Source organism: Ptychodera flava, chromosome 22 (assembly GCF_041260155.1).
Source record: "Ptychodera flava strain L36383 chromosome 22, AS_Pfla_20210202, whole genome shotgun sequence".
In the NCBI taxonomy this organism is placed as follows: Eukaryota; Metazoa; Hemichordata; class Enteropneusta; family Ptychoderidae; genus Ptychodera; species Ptychodera flava.
This window is the reverse complement of record NC_091949.1, coordinates 774,674-790,092: the sequence shown is the minus strand read 5'-3', so window position 1 is coordinate 790,092 and position 15,419 is coordinate 774,674. Positions and strand designations below refer to the sequence as shown.

The 15,419-nt window shown below is 37.9% G+C and overlaps 1 protein-coding gene and 1 long non-coding RNA gene across 2 annotated transcripts; one reads left to right on the top strand and one right to left on the bottom strand.

Annotated features, from left to right (window-relative positions):
- Positions 1–2,330: 2,330 nt before the first annotated feature.
- LOC139123310 (zinc finger protein 862-like) lies at positions 2,331–5,092 on the bottom strand. The gene is made up of 4 exons (XM_070689465.1): positions 4,868–5,092; positions 3,668–4,411; positions 3,394–3,609; positions 2,331–2,957 (listed from the first exon to the last, which is right to left on the bottom strand). The coding sequence occupies exons 1-4, from the start codon at positions 5,090–5,092 to the stop codon at positions 2,397–2,399; spliced, it is 1,746 nt and encodes a 581-aa protein (XP_070545566.1). The 3' UTR covers positions 2,331–2,396.
- Positions 5,093–13,801: 8,709 nt separating this feature from the next.
- On the top strand, positions 13,802–15,038 carry LOC139122429 (uncharacterized). Its single transcript, XR_011549460.1, has 2 exons — positions 13,802–13,987; positions 14,760–15,038. It is a non-coding gene; the product is annotated as an uncharacterized lncRNA (long non-coding RNA).
- Positions 15,039–15,419: the final 381 nt, after the last annotated feature.

The window sequence follows — 15,419 nt, the reverse complement described above, 5'->3', positions numbered from 1 at the left end:
TTGTTTCCAGTAGTTTGATACTGTGGTCAAATTGGTTTGTCAGTTTCTGTATTCTACCGAAGTGATCGGCCACTACACCTTGTACGCTCGAAATCTGTTTTGAAGGAGTTGTATCCAAAGTTGCCTGTAATGTACGGCCAAATTGCTCCTTCTTGTTCGAACCTTGGGTCAAAATATTTGAGGCAACGTCTCGACACGACTCAATTTGTTCTATGAATTTGACTTCAGTTTCGTCTTCTGAGGCTGAATCAGAGTCAAGGTCTTTATTTCGTGGTGTTTTATACTCACAGTCTATTTCGCTGGTATCGACGGCTGCACATGTTGTCTGGGGGCAGGTCACATGGGAATTGGTCAAAAACTGTTCAGCTTCTTCTAGGTTATCGAAGCCTTTATACAATGCTTTTGAGTATTTTACTACACTCTTGTGGCATTCTTCCCAGTTGTTGAATATCCCAGTTGACCGGCCAATTGCTACCGCATAGAACTTGAAGTTCGTTTTGCCTTTCTTTGCCTTTGTCTTTTGTTTCCTTTGTTCTGCTGTGGCCATCTTAGAACCCATTTTCGAGTCACCACTGTCTTCGTAAATGAAGTCTGGGTTTCGCAGCTCTTTCCTTGCTCTTTTTTCTTCAGCCATCAGGTTCCGTAATTCTATGACGTATCTTGCTGTCAAAAGGTGCAATATAGTGGATATTCCGTAGTTACCAACCGGTTTTTCCGTGCATGCGTTAGAGAGCGAATTACATGAACAACCACATGGTTTGGCAGCGCCCTCAGGTATCTATGTATGTATGTATGTATACTTGTATGTATGTAATGTATGTTTGCATGTATGTATGTATGTTTGTATGTGTATGTATGTATGTCGGTATGTATGTGTATCTATGTGTGTATGTATGTATTTATGTATGTATGTATGTAATATGTATTAATTTTCCGAAAATTTGATCAATGTGCATGTGAAAAATTGGATTACATAATTAAACACAGGAAACATGCCCAAAAATAGTAGGAATGCCAATTGAATTATATAATGTTAATAATGATTGGATGTATGCTAATCGCTTTGTAAAAATGGTATCACATGCACAGGAAGTGGGAAAGGAAGGGATATCCCAGGGTGCAATTGTCCGTCATCTTTACAGGTTTCAATTTTCACCCCACAAACTTAACAAGTTTTAATTTTAGCGTAAAAGCACATCAACATGATCAAAAGAGACTGTAAACATCGTTATTGATTACTTTACATTGTTGAAACAATGTAGGCTGACAAGCTTTCACTAACACAGTTACAGTCTCAATATTATGCTTGACTGACAAATCCATCCTGAGCCATCACATCATCTCCGGTATCCTGTACAGTCATACCAAATACACAATAGCTATCGCCATGCATCCACCCATTATCAATATTTTAGGGATTAGTTTAAGTCACATGCACAGGGAAATTTGCCTTTTTTTTCAAAAGTACAAATTGTAGAAATATTAAATTTGTAAAATGAAAACCCCAAAGGCATCATGAGGCATTTTTTAATTTCATACCAAAATTTAATCACCAATTGCAAATAGTTGTACATTCAGGAATCAAACATGCTGTTCATTTTTGTTTGTGGCCAGAGAGTAGTAACAATAATTAAGATCTAAAAGTTATTTTCACAGCATTTTGCTACATATTAACCATCAATAGTTATAGGCATCAAATTAGAATTGCACTCAAATGTATGGGAAATTTTGTGAGAAACAGCCAAATTTGTTCAATATACCATTTCAAGATGATGGTGTTTTAAGATGGTACAATTGGGAAATGTATTAGAAAAGTAAAATCAAATATTGAAGAGTACAATGTTGCATATATGTGTATGTATGTATGTATGTATGTATGTAAAAATGTATGTATGTATAATGTATGTATGTATGTATGTATGCATGCATGTATGCATGTATGTATGTATGTATGTATGTATGTATGTATGTATGTATGTACGTATGTATGTATGTATGTATGAAAGGTATGTATGTATGCATATATGTATGTATGTATGTATCTATATATCCATCCATGATTGTATGTATGTGTGTATGTATGTATGTATGTATGTCTGTATGTATGTATGTGTGTATCTAAGTATGTGTGTATGTATGTATGTATGTATGTATGTATGTATGTATGTATGTATGTATGTATGCAGTGTTCTCACCAGAAAAAAATTATTCCGAGACATACTGTCCCGCTGACCAAAAAAATGTGGGACAACAGATAATTTTTGCGGGACAAAAATATTTTATAGATGGAACTATTCTATACATAGTAAAAAGAAAGGACAAGAACCATGCATTTATAACAAGTGTTTTATTTTCACATGGTAAACACATCCACTTGCATGTACTGATGTTGCATATTAGTCAGTTTTTTTAAAAATTCTATGGGACTTTTGTGTTTTCCAGAACGATAGTGTGCTGACAAAGTCAAACTTTTCCATATCAGGGCCCTCTACCATAATTGTCGCTAGAGTGTTCAGCCGTTCGGCACCAAGCCGATTTCTGTCATAAGTTTTTATGTTGTTTTGCACACTAAATCCCCTTTCGCAGTCAGCAGAATGGACTGGCAAAGTTAGTGCGATGGCAGCTATCTTAATAAGATTTGGGAACATATCCCTATGATATGTGTAAATAATAGACCACAATTTAGCAAAACTGTCTCTTGGATATTGCTGACTCAACACTAGCTGCTTTATCTGGTTCCACTCTGATCTAATATTTTTGGCATTCACAATGTTGACATCATCATTGCACTGGTCCTCACAATCACCACAACAAGGATCATCATGTTTGGTACATCCATAGTGGTCCACCAGCTGATCTATCTGCTCATTGCCCCAACATGAAAGCTCCTCTGAGTTCAGGAAAGACAGTGGCCTCATTCCAAGGACACTGAAAGCATGCACCAGGTCTTTACTTTCCTGGAGAAAAAATGCACAAGAAGATAACCTGATCAGAAAGCTGATTTAACAAAATTAATGTTTACAGCATTAACATTTCCAATATTTCAATATTTTTATAAAATATTCCTTATTATAACATTTAATTTATAGCAAGACAACTCAAGATTTGGAAGCAAGCTGTTGACTGATTTGCTAAGATTATGTGAAAAATTCTGACTTTCAGAAATTTGTGATATTCAATAACATTTCAAATTATTACACATTTAGCAAAACAATTAAACATTTAGCAAAACAAATTCAAGATTTGAAAGAAAGTTGTTGACTGATTGCCTACGACTATACCATGTTTTTTAAAAATGTCCAACTTGTAGAATTTTGTATTTTCATAATAAACTTCCATACAAGACGTCACATAAAAATTTATTTGAAAATGAAAAGTCATAAACTTGGTTACCTGAGGGAATCTGGCACAAATATTGTCCACCAAGACTTCCAGAAACTGCTTCTTCACATTGGCAAAGTGTTTCAGCTTCTGACTCCCAGCTGTGAGAGCATGGCCCTTGTACAACACTCTACCATCTTTTTCTTGAAGTTCTTTCTGCAGACTTCCAAGGTAAGTATGCTCTGATGGTTGGACACTGGTCTGACTGTAACCCCTGCAATCGCTGTACTAAGTTATCAATGGTTGGGCCTATGATGCACAGGTCCAAGTCTTTTTTCTGGAAAACCAGAGACACCTCTGTCACAGCAGCCATAGCATCCATCATTAGGTGGGTTGTGGCAACAAACTCGTACTCAGTGAGTTTCTTGGCAAACCCCTTTGACTTTGGATCTTTGTCCTGACCAAAGAATGTTACAAGGGAATCCCATGTGCGATAAACAGTCTCCAGGGCTTTGTAGAAAGACAGCCAGTGAACTGCATGCACCTCTTTGTAACGCAGTGATGGCTCATCTAATAACAACTGGATTTTTTCAATTTTGGAAACTCGTACAGCTGACCTTTTGAAAAAATAAAAAATGCCAGTTATGGTTTCCTGATAGTTGTTTATGTATTCAACTTGCTTGGCTGCTTGGGATGAACACAATGCTAACTTGTGAGCAAGACAGTGAATGCTTATCAGTTTTTCATTTACCGATGATTTAAGTCTAGCAGCAACACCGGACTTCCGGCCTGTCATCACGGATGCGCCATAACTTCCGAATCCTGTCAGTCGACTTGGTTGAGCACCAATACCTTCTAAAACTTTGATAAGTTCCTGGGTGATAACAGCAGCTGTGCCGTCCTCAACCTTAATGTTGCTGAGGAAATGTGTTTCAGGAAGAAAGGCTGAATTCAGCAGCCTGCAGTAGATGACAAGTTTCTTTGAGACTGTGATGTCAGTACTTTCGTCTGTAATGAGACTGTACCGGTATGTGATAGAATTGCAAACGGCCTTGTGCAGTTCGGTTTTAATTACATGGGCGATCGAGTCCTGGAATTCACATGCGATAGTATCAGTGTGGTACATGGCATTCTCGCCACATCGTATATCAGAAATGTTTGGGCAGTTCACATCCTAAAGGAACCTCAACAGACTCCCGTACTTTTTTGTGGGAAGTCCTTCCTTGGACATCCAGTACACACTTTTCATCGCTGTAATTACACTTTTTTCTCGCTTTGTCATCTCACGTTGCACCGCAACCGTAACAGTGTTTGATTGCATAATCTGGGCTGCTTGTACGTTCCTATGGTCTTTATGTTCTAAATGTCTCACCATGGTAGTTGTTTTGAAGTTGTTAGTTCCGATCGCCAGCTTGTTTGCTTTTCTAGCTTCTCTACACAGTTTACAGTACATGAGTCCCTCATTACTGTCGTACTCAAGCCATGGATATGTCGAAGTCCAAGAAGTTTGAAAACGGCGCTTTGCCGGGAGTCGGGCTTGCCCTACCTTCGGATCGTGTTGCACTGGCGTCAAATCCGCTGCATCTGCACTGGCAGTACTAGTCGTACTTGATGCTGGTTGAACTTGTGTAGAATCTGTGAGTCCACCCGTTGCTGCAGCTTCAGAACAACCTTGCTCTGTTGATACAGCCACTCTCGGGTGACTCTTTGGACAGACTCCAAAACTAAGAAGAGTCCTTTGACGTTTGGCCGCACGCTCTGGTGCGGCCATATCGACCGTGATTCACATGACCACGCCAATAGTCAACACGTGCTACATGGTCCTCATACTGGGACAATTGGTGATTTCGGGACCCACCCTCTAGCTACAATTGAGGTAGATCAGTGCGCCATCATTTGGCGATCGTGGAAATTATTTTGTATTTGTGAAAAATACATTACGGCTGACAGCTTGCTCCCGAAGGGTTTCTTAATACAAGGGCGCGCCCACATTGGCGCACAAGATTCGGAAATCCGAGACAAAATCAAAATATACGCGAGAATGTCGCGGAATCGCGGCCTGGTGAGAACACTGTGTATGCATGTATGTTGTGGGAAATTCCATCGCGGCCCTGACATTCCGTGTTGTCAGGATTTGCGTCGCGGATCTTACGTTCCATGTTAGCGCAGATGTTACATTCATTGTTGTACAGCATTTGCATCGTGGTCCTTATGTTTCCTATTGCCAGGGAATCATACCTTGGTTCTTACGTTTCATGTTTCTGGTGATTTGCTCTGGTGATCTTACATTCCGGGGAATTCCATAGCGGTCCCGATGTTCTGTGTTGTTGGGGATTTGCGTCGCAGTGCCGTTCCATTGGGGTCCTTATGTTTCATGTTACCTAAGAATTACATTGTGGTCCTTACGTTTCGTGTTTCCCGGATTTGCTCTGCGGATCTTATGTCTGGGCAATTCCTTTGCGTGTTGAGGTTCTGTGTTGTCAGGCATTTGCATCGCGGATCTTACGTTCCATGTTGTCGCGGATCCCTTGCCAAACATTCGTAACAACTCACACACAACACTAACCTTACATCCACATACATGCACGACGCTACACCTCCAATGACCTTGCAGATGTTGGTGCATAGTAGTGTCTTGGCCCTGGAAGAAACAATAGAATTAACATTACTTCAAGTTGGCGACTTTGATGCTTACTGTTTTAGGTAATGATTGTTAACAAACCTTTAACCAGCTTCAATAACTGACAATCAAAGTGATATTTGTTTCAGATAGATTATTTTAGCCTTTTTTATAATTAACATGTAAATGATAGATTATTTTGGTCTTTTATAATTAACATGTAAATGTACATCATTAAAAATAATGCCTACTCGGCGGCAAGCTTGTTGCATACATCTAAAGTTGATGTCCATGCACAAAAGTTTGAATGAATTGATTTAGACACCTATTAATACTTCTGAACATGAAAAAATTCCAACAAAATATTTCTGGCCTGCAGCCGCATTCGATTGTATTCCAACAAAAAGTAACATGCATCTCAATTCATTGCCCCTATACCATCTTTCAACATGAGCCACTCACACATATCTGTGCAACATCCCCAGACAAAAAGACACAGTAAGTTGGTTGAATTAGTTGAATGTATGCATGAAACATAGCATCAATGACACTTTGCCCACATTTGATTGCATTTGGAAAGCCAAAGTCAGTGTGCACACGATATTTAATAGCTTCCATGTACCTTAACTCATGATATTCACAGTCAGATGCATTTGAACAAACTTGGTCTACAGAAAGACTAGCTGATAGATGGGACAAATTTTTTATAGATAGATTGGCAAACACAGACTGGCAGAGTGATGATATTGGTCCTCTAAGTGTGCCTTGGCCCATATGCATGGAGAGTGATAAAGATACAATTAACAGCTGGATGTATCGATAAAATAGTTAAATATACAGGCACTCAGGGTGAATATGACACATCAATTTGATTAGTTTCTTGTCCTGTTTCTACTTATGCAATAATGTGTAAGACAACTTGCAAGGTAGCAAACATGCTGACAAATACGATTTTACAGGCACAAAACAAACTTTTCATGATTTTTCATAAACAATGGATGACACAAACTGAAATACATAACATGTAACCAACATGGTCATAGACATTTTTTCTTTCAAAAAATAGGAAAAAAATCACAGAAAATACATAATTGCAGACATTTCTCTGAAAATTTATAACAAGCAACCTAACAGCCGATAGAGCTCATTTGTGTTATGTATTAAATAAATAACTCTTTATATGACACATTTGTTGATGAATGAACAAATCTTTGATAGCCAACTTGAGTTGACCTGACCAAAATGCAAAAATAGCTGCAAAAATAATAATTGAAGATTTCATCATAAATTGAATAAATTTAATTAAGATAATCCATAGGAACATGTCTACTTAATATCAAAGCAATCAGACTAGCACTTTTTGAGAAACAAATTTTTTGACAAAAAATGGCAAAAATTACCCAAAAAATTCAAAGTTGCAGATTCCATCCTTATTGTAATATACCGTATTAAGATAAACCCTAGAAACCCGCATAACAAAAAAATACCGCAATTATACGGTGTCGCTCAAATTTGCTCAGAATTGGTACATACCAAAGATCAACGATAAGTGTTGTTTCTATCTGTTCAGTGCAGGAAAATTCTACGTTGATGTTATGACAATGATTTCTGCACAGTACAACCAGAAAAACAACAACAAATATGTAAACAGAAAAACAAGAATGACAAAAGTAAATAAGGTCTGAAACTTTAGGTACTGAAGGTCAACTTAAGCAGCATGCATATAGCAGAGAATGTTTTAACCATGGATGTACAAAAATGGACATCCATGGTTTGAGCAGGTCTGTATATATGTCACTGTTCATAAACAATGACAGGAAATGACTATCAAGCTGTTTCAGTTACAGCCACCACTCCCACACATAATAGGTACCCTGCATACAAGTAGGTTAAAGGTCAAAAACCTCTTACTCAGATGTGTGGGCTGTTTCAGTTACTGCCACCACTCCTGCACATTTGCAGGATTTCCCCTTTTTCTTACCTCATTTGCATATTTTTGACACTGACATGTTCATTTGAACAACGTCACATCTCAACCCCTGCATCTACCTGTACACCAAATACTGAGATGGTTGGTAGCTTTGGCGGTATGGGAGCCTTTGCGTGTGACAGACATACATCTGCACATACATACCCAGATGCAGACATACAGACATACAGACGCCCGCCATCGACTCACCATATAAGCTCTTATTGGTATTTATATACAATATTAAATATGAGCTAAAAGTCAAAGCTATCTAACAAGTAATATTTGAGAAATAGAAATTTGACCAACAAGTCATTGACAATGACATAGTCCCCACTTGTAATAGGAGTATTAGTCTTGATGGGGCAGGGAAATGTGGTCTTTAAGAAGTATCACTGGAGTGTATATGTTGAGATCTATGGACACATAGGTCTATGTCGTTGTTCCCAATTTGAAACACATAAGGCATGTCTAAAAGATGACTCTATGCTGAATGCAAAAAAGATCAGACCTCTAGCTGTATTGGCCAGCCAAGAAATACATATGCACATAATAAATGAGGTACAAGATGTGACATCTTAAGGTCTAATATCCTATCAAAATTGAAGGGTATAGAACTTGTGGTTAATGAGTTATGCATATATAGGTATAATCAAGGTCAAAGGTCATCAAGGTCACCTGACATTTAAAAAAAAAATTGTATTGCTAATTAATCCCTATATGCCAAAAATCAGACCTCTAGCTCTATTCACTTGCTCAGAATTAGATATGTGCATAATTAATGAGGTAAAGCGTGTGTTGTCATAAGGTCTCCCATCCTACCAAATATGAACGATGTACCACTTGTGGTTACTGAGTTATGGACAAATATGTATATTTCAGGTCAAATGTCACTGAGGTCATGTGACATTTTGTCAAAAAAATTGTATTGCTAAGTTATCCCTATCTATATAACACAAATCAGACCTCTAGCTCTATTGACTCGCTAAAAATTAGATATGCACATAATTAATGAGGTACAATATTTGGCGTCATAAGCTGTCCCATCATACCATATATGAAGGGTGTAGCACTTGTGGTTACTGAGTTATTGACAAATATATATCTGTGAGGTCAAAGGTCACCAAGGTCACATGACATTTTGTCAAAAAAATTGTATTGCTAAGTTATCCCTATATACCAAAAATCAGACCTCTAGCTCTATTGACTCGCTCAAAATTAGATATGCTCATAATTAATGAGGTTCAATATGTGGCGTCATAAGCTGTCCCATCATACCATATATGAAGGGTGTAGCACTTGTGGTTACTGAGTTATGGACAAATATGTATATTTGAGGTCAAAGGTCACCGAGGTCACGTGACATTTTGTCAAAAAAATTGTATTGCTAAGTTATCCCTATATACCAAAAATCAGACCTCTAGCTCTATTGACTTGCTCAAAATTAGATATGTGCATAATTAATGAGGTACAATATGTGGCGTCATAAGCTGTCCCATCATACCATACATGAAGGGTGTAGCACTTGTGGTTACTGAGTTATGGACAAATATATATATTTGAGGTCGAAGGTCACCGGGGTCACATGACATTTTGTCAAAATATCTGAGATATCTGCGTGAACGGATGGACTCACGGACGGACATGACCCAATCTATAAGCCCCCTGGACTTTATCTGTGGGGACTAAAAACTGTGTCACTGCATCCTATTTGCAATATGAATACGATGAGAAACTAAATTTTTATTTTTCTTGGCCTTATACATGGGAGTCTATGGACTGCCTTATACCGGTACACTGGAGTCTATGGACTGCCTTATACATGGGAGTCTATGGAGACTGCCTTATACATGGGAGTCTATGGAGGTGAAAACTAAAAAGTCCTCTAACACAGCCAAATTTGATCGCATTGTGAAACAAATCCACGTGCATCTGTATGGGGTAGGGTACTATCCTTGTGCAAAGTTTGAAAGAAGTTGACCTGGGCATGTCTGAGATATCTGCGTGAACGGACGGACGGACGGACGGACGGACGGTCGGACATGACCAAACGTATAAGTCCCCCCGGATTGTGTCTGTGGGCACTAAAAAGATTATTGAAAATGCAAATTAGGAATTGGCTGAAGGAAAAATGCTTAATGACTTTCAATAATGTTGTATCATAGTATCTTTAGTGTATATAGCAGGTTTCATCAATTTTGGTCCAGTCAATTCAGATATATATCCCTAATTAGCAAAGTTCATTAAATATGTAAATTAGGAATTGGCTGAGGGAAAAATGCTTAATGATTTTCAATAATGTTGTATCATAGTACGGTATATCCAATATATGTAGCAAGTTTTGTCAACTTTGGTCAAGTCAATTCAGATATGTATCCCTAATTAGGAAAGTTCATTAAATATGCAAATTAGGAATTGGCTAATATTGTATTATAGTGTCTTTAATGTACATAGCAAGTTTCATCAATTTTGATCAAGTCAATTCAGATATATGTCCCTAATTATGAAAATTCATTTAATATGTAAATTAGGAATTGGCCGAAGTAAAATTGTCTTTTGACTTTCAATAATGTTATATCACAGTATCTTTGATGTATACAGCAAGTTTCAACCTCTACAATAAAGTTAATTCAGATATATATCCCTCATTAGGAAAGTTCATTAAATATGCTAATTCTGAATTGGCTGAAATAAAACTGTTAAATGACTTTCAATAATGTTGTATCATAGTGTCTTTAATGTATATAGCAAGTTTCAAAAATTTTCGTCCAGTCACTTCAGATATATATCCCTAATTAGCAAAGTTCATCAAGTATGTAAATTAGGAATTGGCTGAAGTAAAAATGCTTAATGATTTTCAATAATGTTGTATTATAATATCTTCAATACATGTAGCAAGTTTTGTCAACTTTGGTCAAGTCAATTCAGATAAATATCCCTAATTAGGAAAGTTCATTAAATTTGCAAATTAGGAATTGGCTGAAAAGAAAATGCTAAATGACTTTCAATAATATTGTATCATAGTATCTTCAATACATGTAGCAAGTTTGGTCAATTTTGATCGGGTCAAATCAGATATATATCCCTAATTAGGAAAGTTCATTAAATTTGCAAATTAGCAACTATCTTTCATGTCACCCCTTAATGGTTCCCACTGCTGATATATCTTGGTGTGATCAACATTTGTAGCACATCTCATCAAATTGTGTGCAGTTGTTTTTAATGTATATCCATTTTTTCTAAAATCATTAATTGCAAATTAGCAAAAAGTATATAAATGCAAGCCACACCCACCAAAAACTAATCAGTTCTTGCCATTTGCTAACTGAATCTATGTACCAGATTTGATTCTGATCTGATCAGCGGTTTTTGAGATATCGGACCAACAGACAGACAGACACACAGACATCGCTGTGACATATGCTCACGTGTGTGAACACATGAGCAAAAAATTGCAGATTTCATCAGAATTTGAATACATCACCCCTTCTGAATAGTTTTTGGAGAAAAAAATTCTGACCAATTTGGAAAATTCTCCAAAATTACAAATATGAAAACTTCCCTACGATTTGTACAAACGTGACTGAGATCATCCTAAGGCATATGGATACAAACTTTCAAAGCAATTTGACAATCCATTTCAGAGAAGACATTTGACTAAAAACTAAAAACTACCCCAATATAGATGCAATGCAGAAATGACTGGGTTTCGAGACATTTCGATGCACAGGGTCAACAAGAGAAATAGATATGCAAAAAGATGAAAGACTATGGGTATATTTGTGTAATCTAGGTCAAAGGTCATCAAGGTCACTTGACATTATGTCAAAAAATTGTTTCCCATGGTACTGCATATACCAAAAATCAGACCTCTAGCTCTATTGGCTTGCCAAGAATTAGATATGTGCATTACAAATAAGGTGCAGGATGTAGAGTCATAAGGTCCACCTATGGCGCGTAATCCATGCCAAAATTAATACCTTACATTTTGAGCCATACTTCATTCAACTCTCGCTCAGTGCGACCCAACTGTGGCCACCTTCATTCGGCTCTCGCTCAGTGCGACCCAACTGTGGCCACCTTCATTCGGCTCTCGCTCAGTGCGACCCAACTGTGGCCACCTTCATTCGGCTCTCGCTCAGTGCGACCCGACTGTGGCCACCTTCATTCGGCTCTCGCTCAGTGCGACCCAACTGTGGCCACCTTCATTCGGCTCTCGCTCAGTGCGACCCAACTGTGGCCACCTTCATTCGGCTCTCGCTCAGTGCGACCCGACTGTGGCCACCTTCATTCGGCTCTCGCTCAGTGCGACCCAACTGTGGCCACCTTCATTCGGCTCTCGCTCAATGCGACCCAACTGTGGCCACCTTCATTCGGCTCTCGCTCAGTGCGACCCAACTGTGGCCGACTTCATTCGGCTCTCGCTCAGTGCGACCCAACTGTGGCCAACTTCATTTAACTATCGCCCAATTCCATCCAATATTGTCGCCAACCTATCCAACTTTCACGAAACTCAATGCGACTCGTAACTTCGGAAACAGCTTTCAAAGCAATATCTTTGGTACTATGATTCTATTATAATTAACAGACAATATTCATATCATTAAAAAAATGGGTCATCTAATATTATGAAGTTTAAGGACATTTTGAATGAGAAGACTTACACAGTAGGCCTACAGTTGGTTAGGGAAATAGTACATTGAGAATAAAATTACTGTAAAGGGAGAAAAATCAAAAAAATCAAAACAGAATTAGAAACTCTGTTAAATACAAAGGGTATGGGAAGAATGACATCATTTTATTCTTAGACTAATAATCGGTATTAAATATTTAAGCAATAAAGCACACCCAGCAACGGTATACATCGAGATTTTGACCAATTCACGACATATGCATGAGTGATAGCGAGAGCATAAAATAATTAATATAAGTATTATATAGAAATAATAACGCGAATAATAATAGGTTCAATTTCCGTGAAAATTTCACAGCTAGGGTATTTTGGGTCGAAAAGACCAAATATGATATCGATTTCACTGCCCCATGTTTCCATAGTAACCATTTTAGGGGTTGAAAATATCAATTTTTCTAATATCCCATGAAAAGTTACTTTGATTGATATGAAAATTACCTAGTGGGGGAATTCGGGTCAGAGAACACAAAAACCAGACTTATTTTAATGTTTCAAGTTGCCATGGTAACTATTTTGGCATTGAAAATGTTCCTTTTCCCCTTATTTCTATTCATGTACTCGGACATAAATCCCGGTATTTTGGGAATAAAGTCATTATTATACACCTTTTTTAATCCAATTTTACCTCGAAAAAATCAAAATTAAAGCTTTTTTGGGGATGACCGTCCCGCACTGCACTGAGCGATCGCGAGCAAACTGAGAACGCGTTAAGCGCATCCGCTAAGCGCACAGAACGAAATTTCAAACCCGCGCAGCACAGTGTACGTGTGAGAAATTGTAGGCCGGCAGCATAATTTCACCCGAATTCACAGACTTTTGATTCACCACTACCAACGTTGTGAAGTACCCAATGTTTAGAAGTATTTCCCCGCATTGACGTAATGGTGTTTTGAGGTCAAAGGTCAAATAGCGTCCAATAACACCAAAAGTTATTCAGTGTTTGATCTAGAGTGCGCCATTGCGCATTTTGCGCAAAAAAATCAGCTATGGCGCTATTTTCACGGGCCATGGCGCCATTTCGGGTGCAATATTTCAAGACCGGCGCCTGGTAGTTTGTTTCTGCCAGGCCACTATGTTTTACGCCCATGCTCTACGACAACACGAGGATTTACCGTAACGTGGTATATGTTCAATCACGACATTTTGCGACAATGACGTAAGTTGGGATGACGTTTTTGACGGGACGTGCGCAGAAGGCCATGCGTAGCTATGCTAGCGGTACGATGCCAGCGGTACGATGGTTACTATGCCGTGGCTATATCTGTAAAGCCGTCGGGTTGTCTCCTCACCCACGCCCTACGATGAAGGAGGTACATCGATGGAAGTGTCAGAAACTGACACGCAGACTGATGCTACCGGTTGGCAACACAACCGCACCCCGCAGGTGAATACAATTTGGGAATTTTACCGTTGACTTCGATATGTAAGGCTACCATATGTAAGCTTAGACTGTAGTACGTTATGATCAAGTAGCAAGCAGTGCTACTATTTTACATGATGGAGTGGCCGGGACTGGTATTCAGTGCATGGTGTTGTGGACGCTAATTTCTGACATTTCTTGGGGTGATCAAAATATCCGAGTGGTAGGGAATGGTTATGTTTGTAAACTGGCTGCGAGTTTCCAAGGACAAGTCACTTGTTTATTTATTCGTTTGGCAGTGATTCGCATACCAGCGTGGTAGCCACGTTGGGTTTCCAGTCGTACAAAAACGGTTTAGATATTTCATATTTCTGTCATCAAACAAATAGAGAAGAGAGTGAGTGTTTTTGTCTCAGTTTAATTTTTCTCTAGTATACGTAAATCTAGTATTTTACAGGTTTGATAATTTATTTTTTTCCACTTATTTACGTGAACCCCCAAATTTTATTTTAGTCCTTTACTCTAAACTTGAAATTTTGAAGAAATAAGCTTATAAGATAAAGGACACACTCTCAAATCTAAGTTTATTATTTCTCTGGATACCAAAATCTAGTATTTAACATTTTTAATAGTTTATTTTTTTAATTTATTTACCCCCTTCTTTTTATTTTATTCCTTTACTCTTACTTAAAATTGATTCAGAAATGGTACATGTCAGGGTGATTTTTTTATTAAAATCAGATTTGGCATTTCAGTGTTTACAGCTCAATAAAAAAATCATATTTTCTTCTCTCAGGTGAAGTGGCTGTCACAATGGCACTGGCTGTACTATGGACATGATGAATGGTAGCTGATGGTACATGTCTGCAATAAAACATATGCATAATCATCAGTATTGAGTTGAGAAAATGGTCAAAATTTGAAAAAAAACGAATAAAAGTGTGTTATTAAATGTTGACTTACCTGTACGTCTGACGTTTTTGTAGAGATCCTTCTTGCGGGTGAACTGCCAGTCACTGCAGTAACTTCATATTATTTGATTAAAGGGACAGTAGCTGTCACTTTTAATAGGCTGCTTTCAGTGTTTTTATTCTGAGTATCAAAATGGTTTTTGTAATTCTTAAAAAATCAAGTTTGTCAACAAGGTCTGTGTATCCACTCTATTTCTAGCAGTGGTATTGTTGACAATTAAATCTAAATTAAATTGTGAACAATAACTAGAATAAGGGTTTACTTTACAACTAAAACGTGAATAACTAAAACGTAATTGACAAACTGAATGCTAGTCAAATAACTTCAAGCTCAATAGAAAACTGCCGTTGTTGGATGACACACAGAAAGAAAAATATCAACAGTTACAGCTACTGCAACTTTTTGTCAATTCCTTCAGCACACAGTGGAATCTGTCTTGGCAAATGTTGCCTGGCAACCCAATCTGTCCATTATAAGCCTTTTA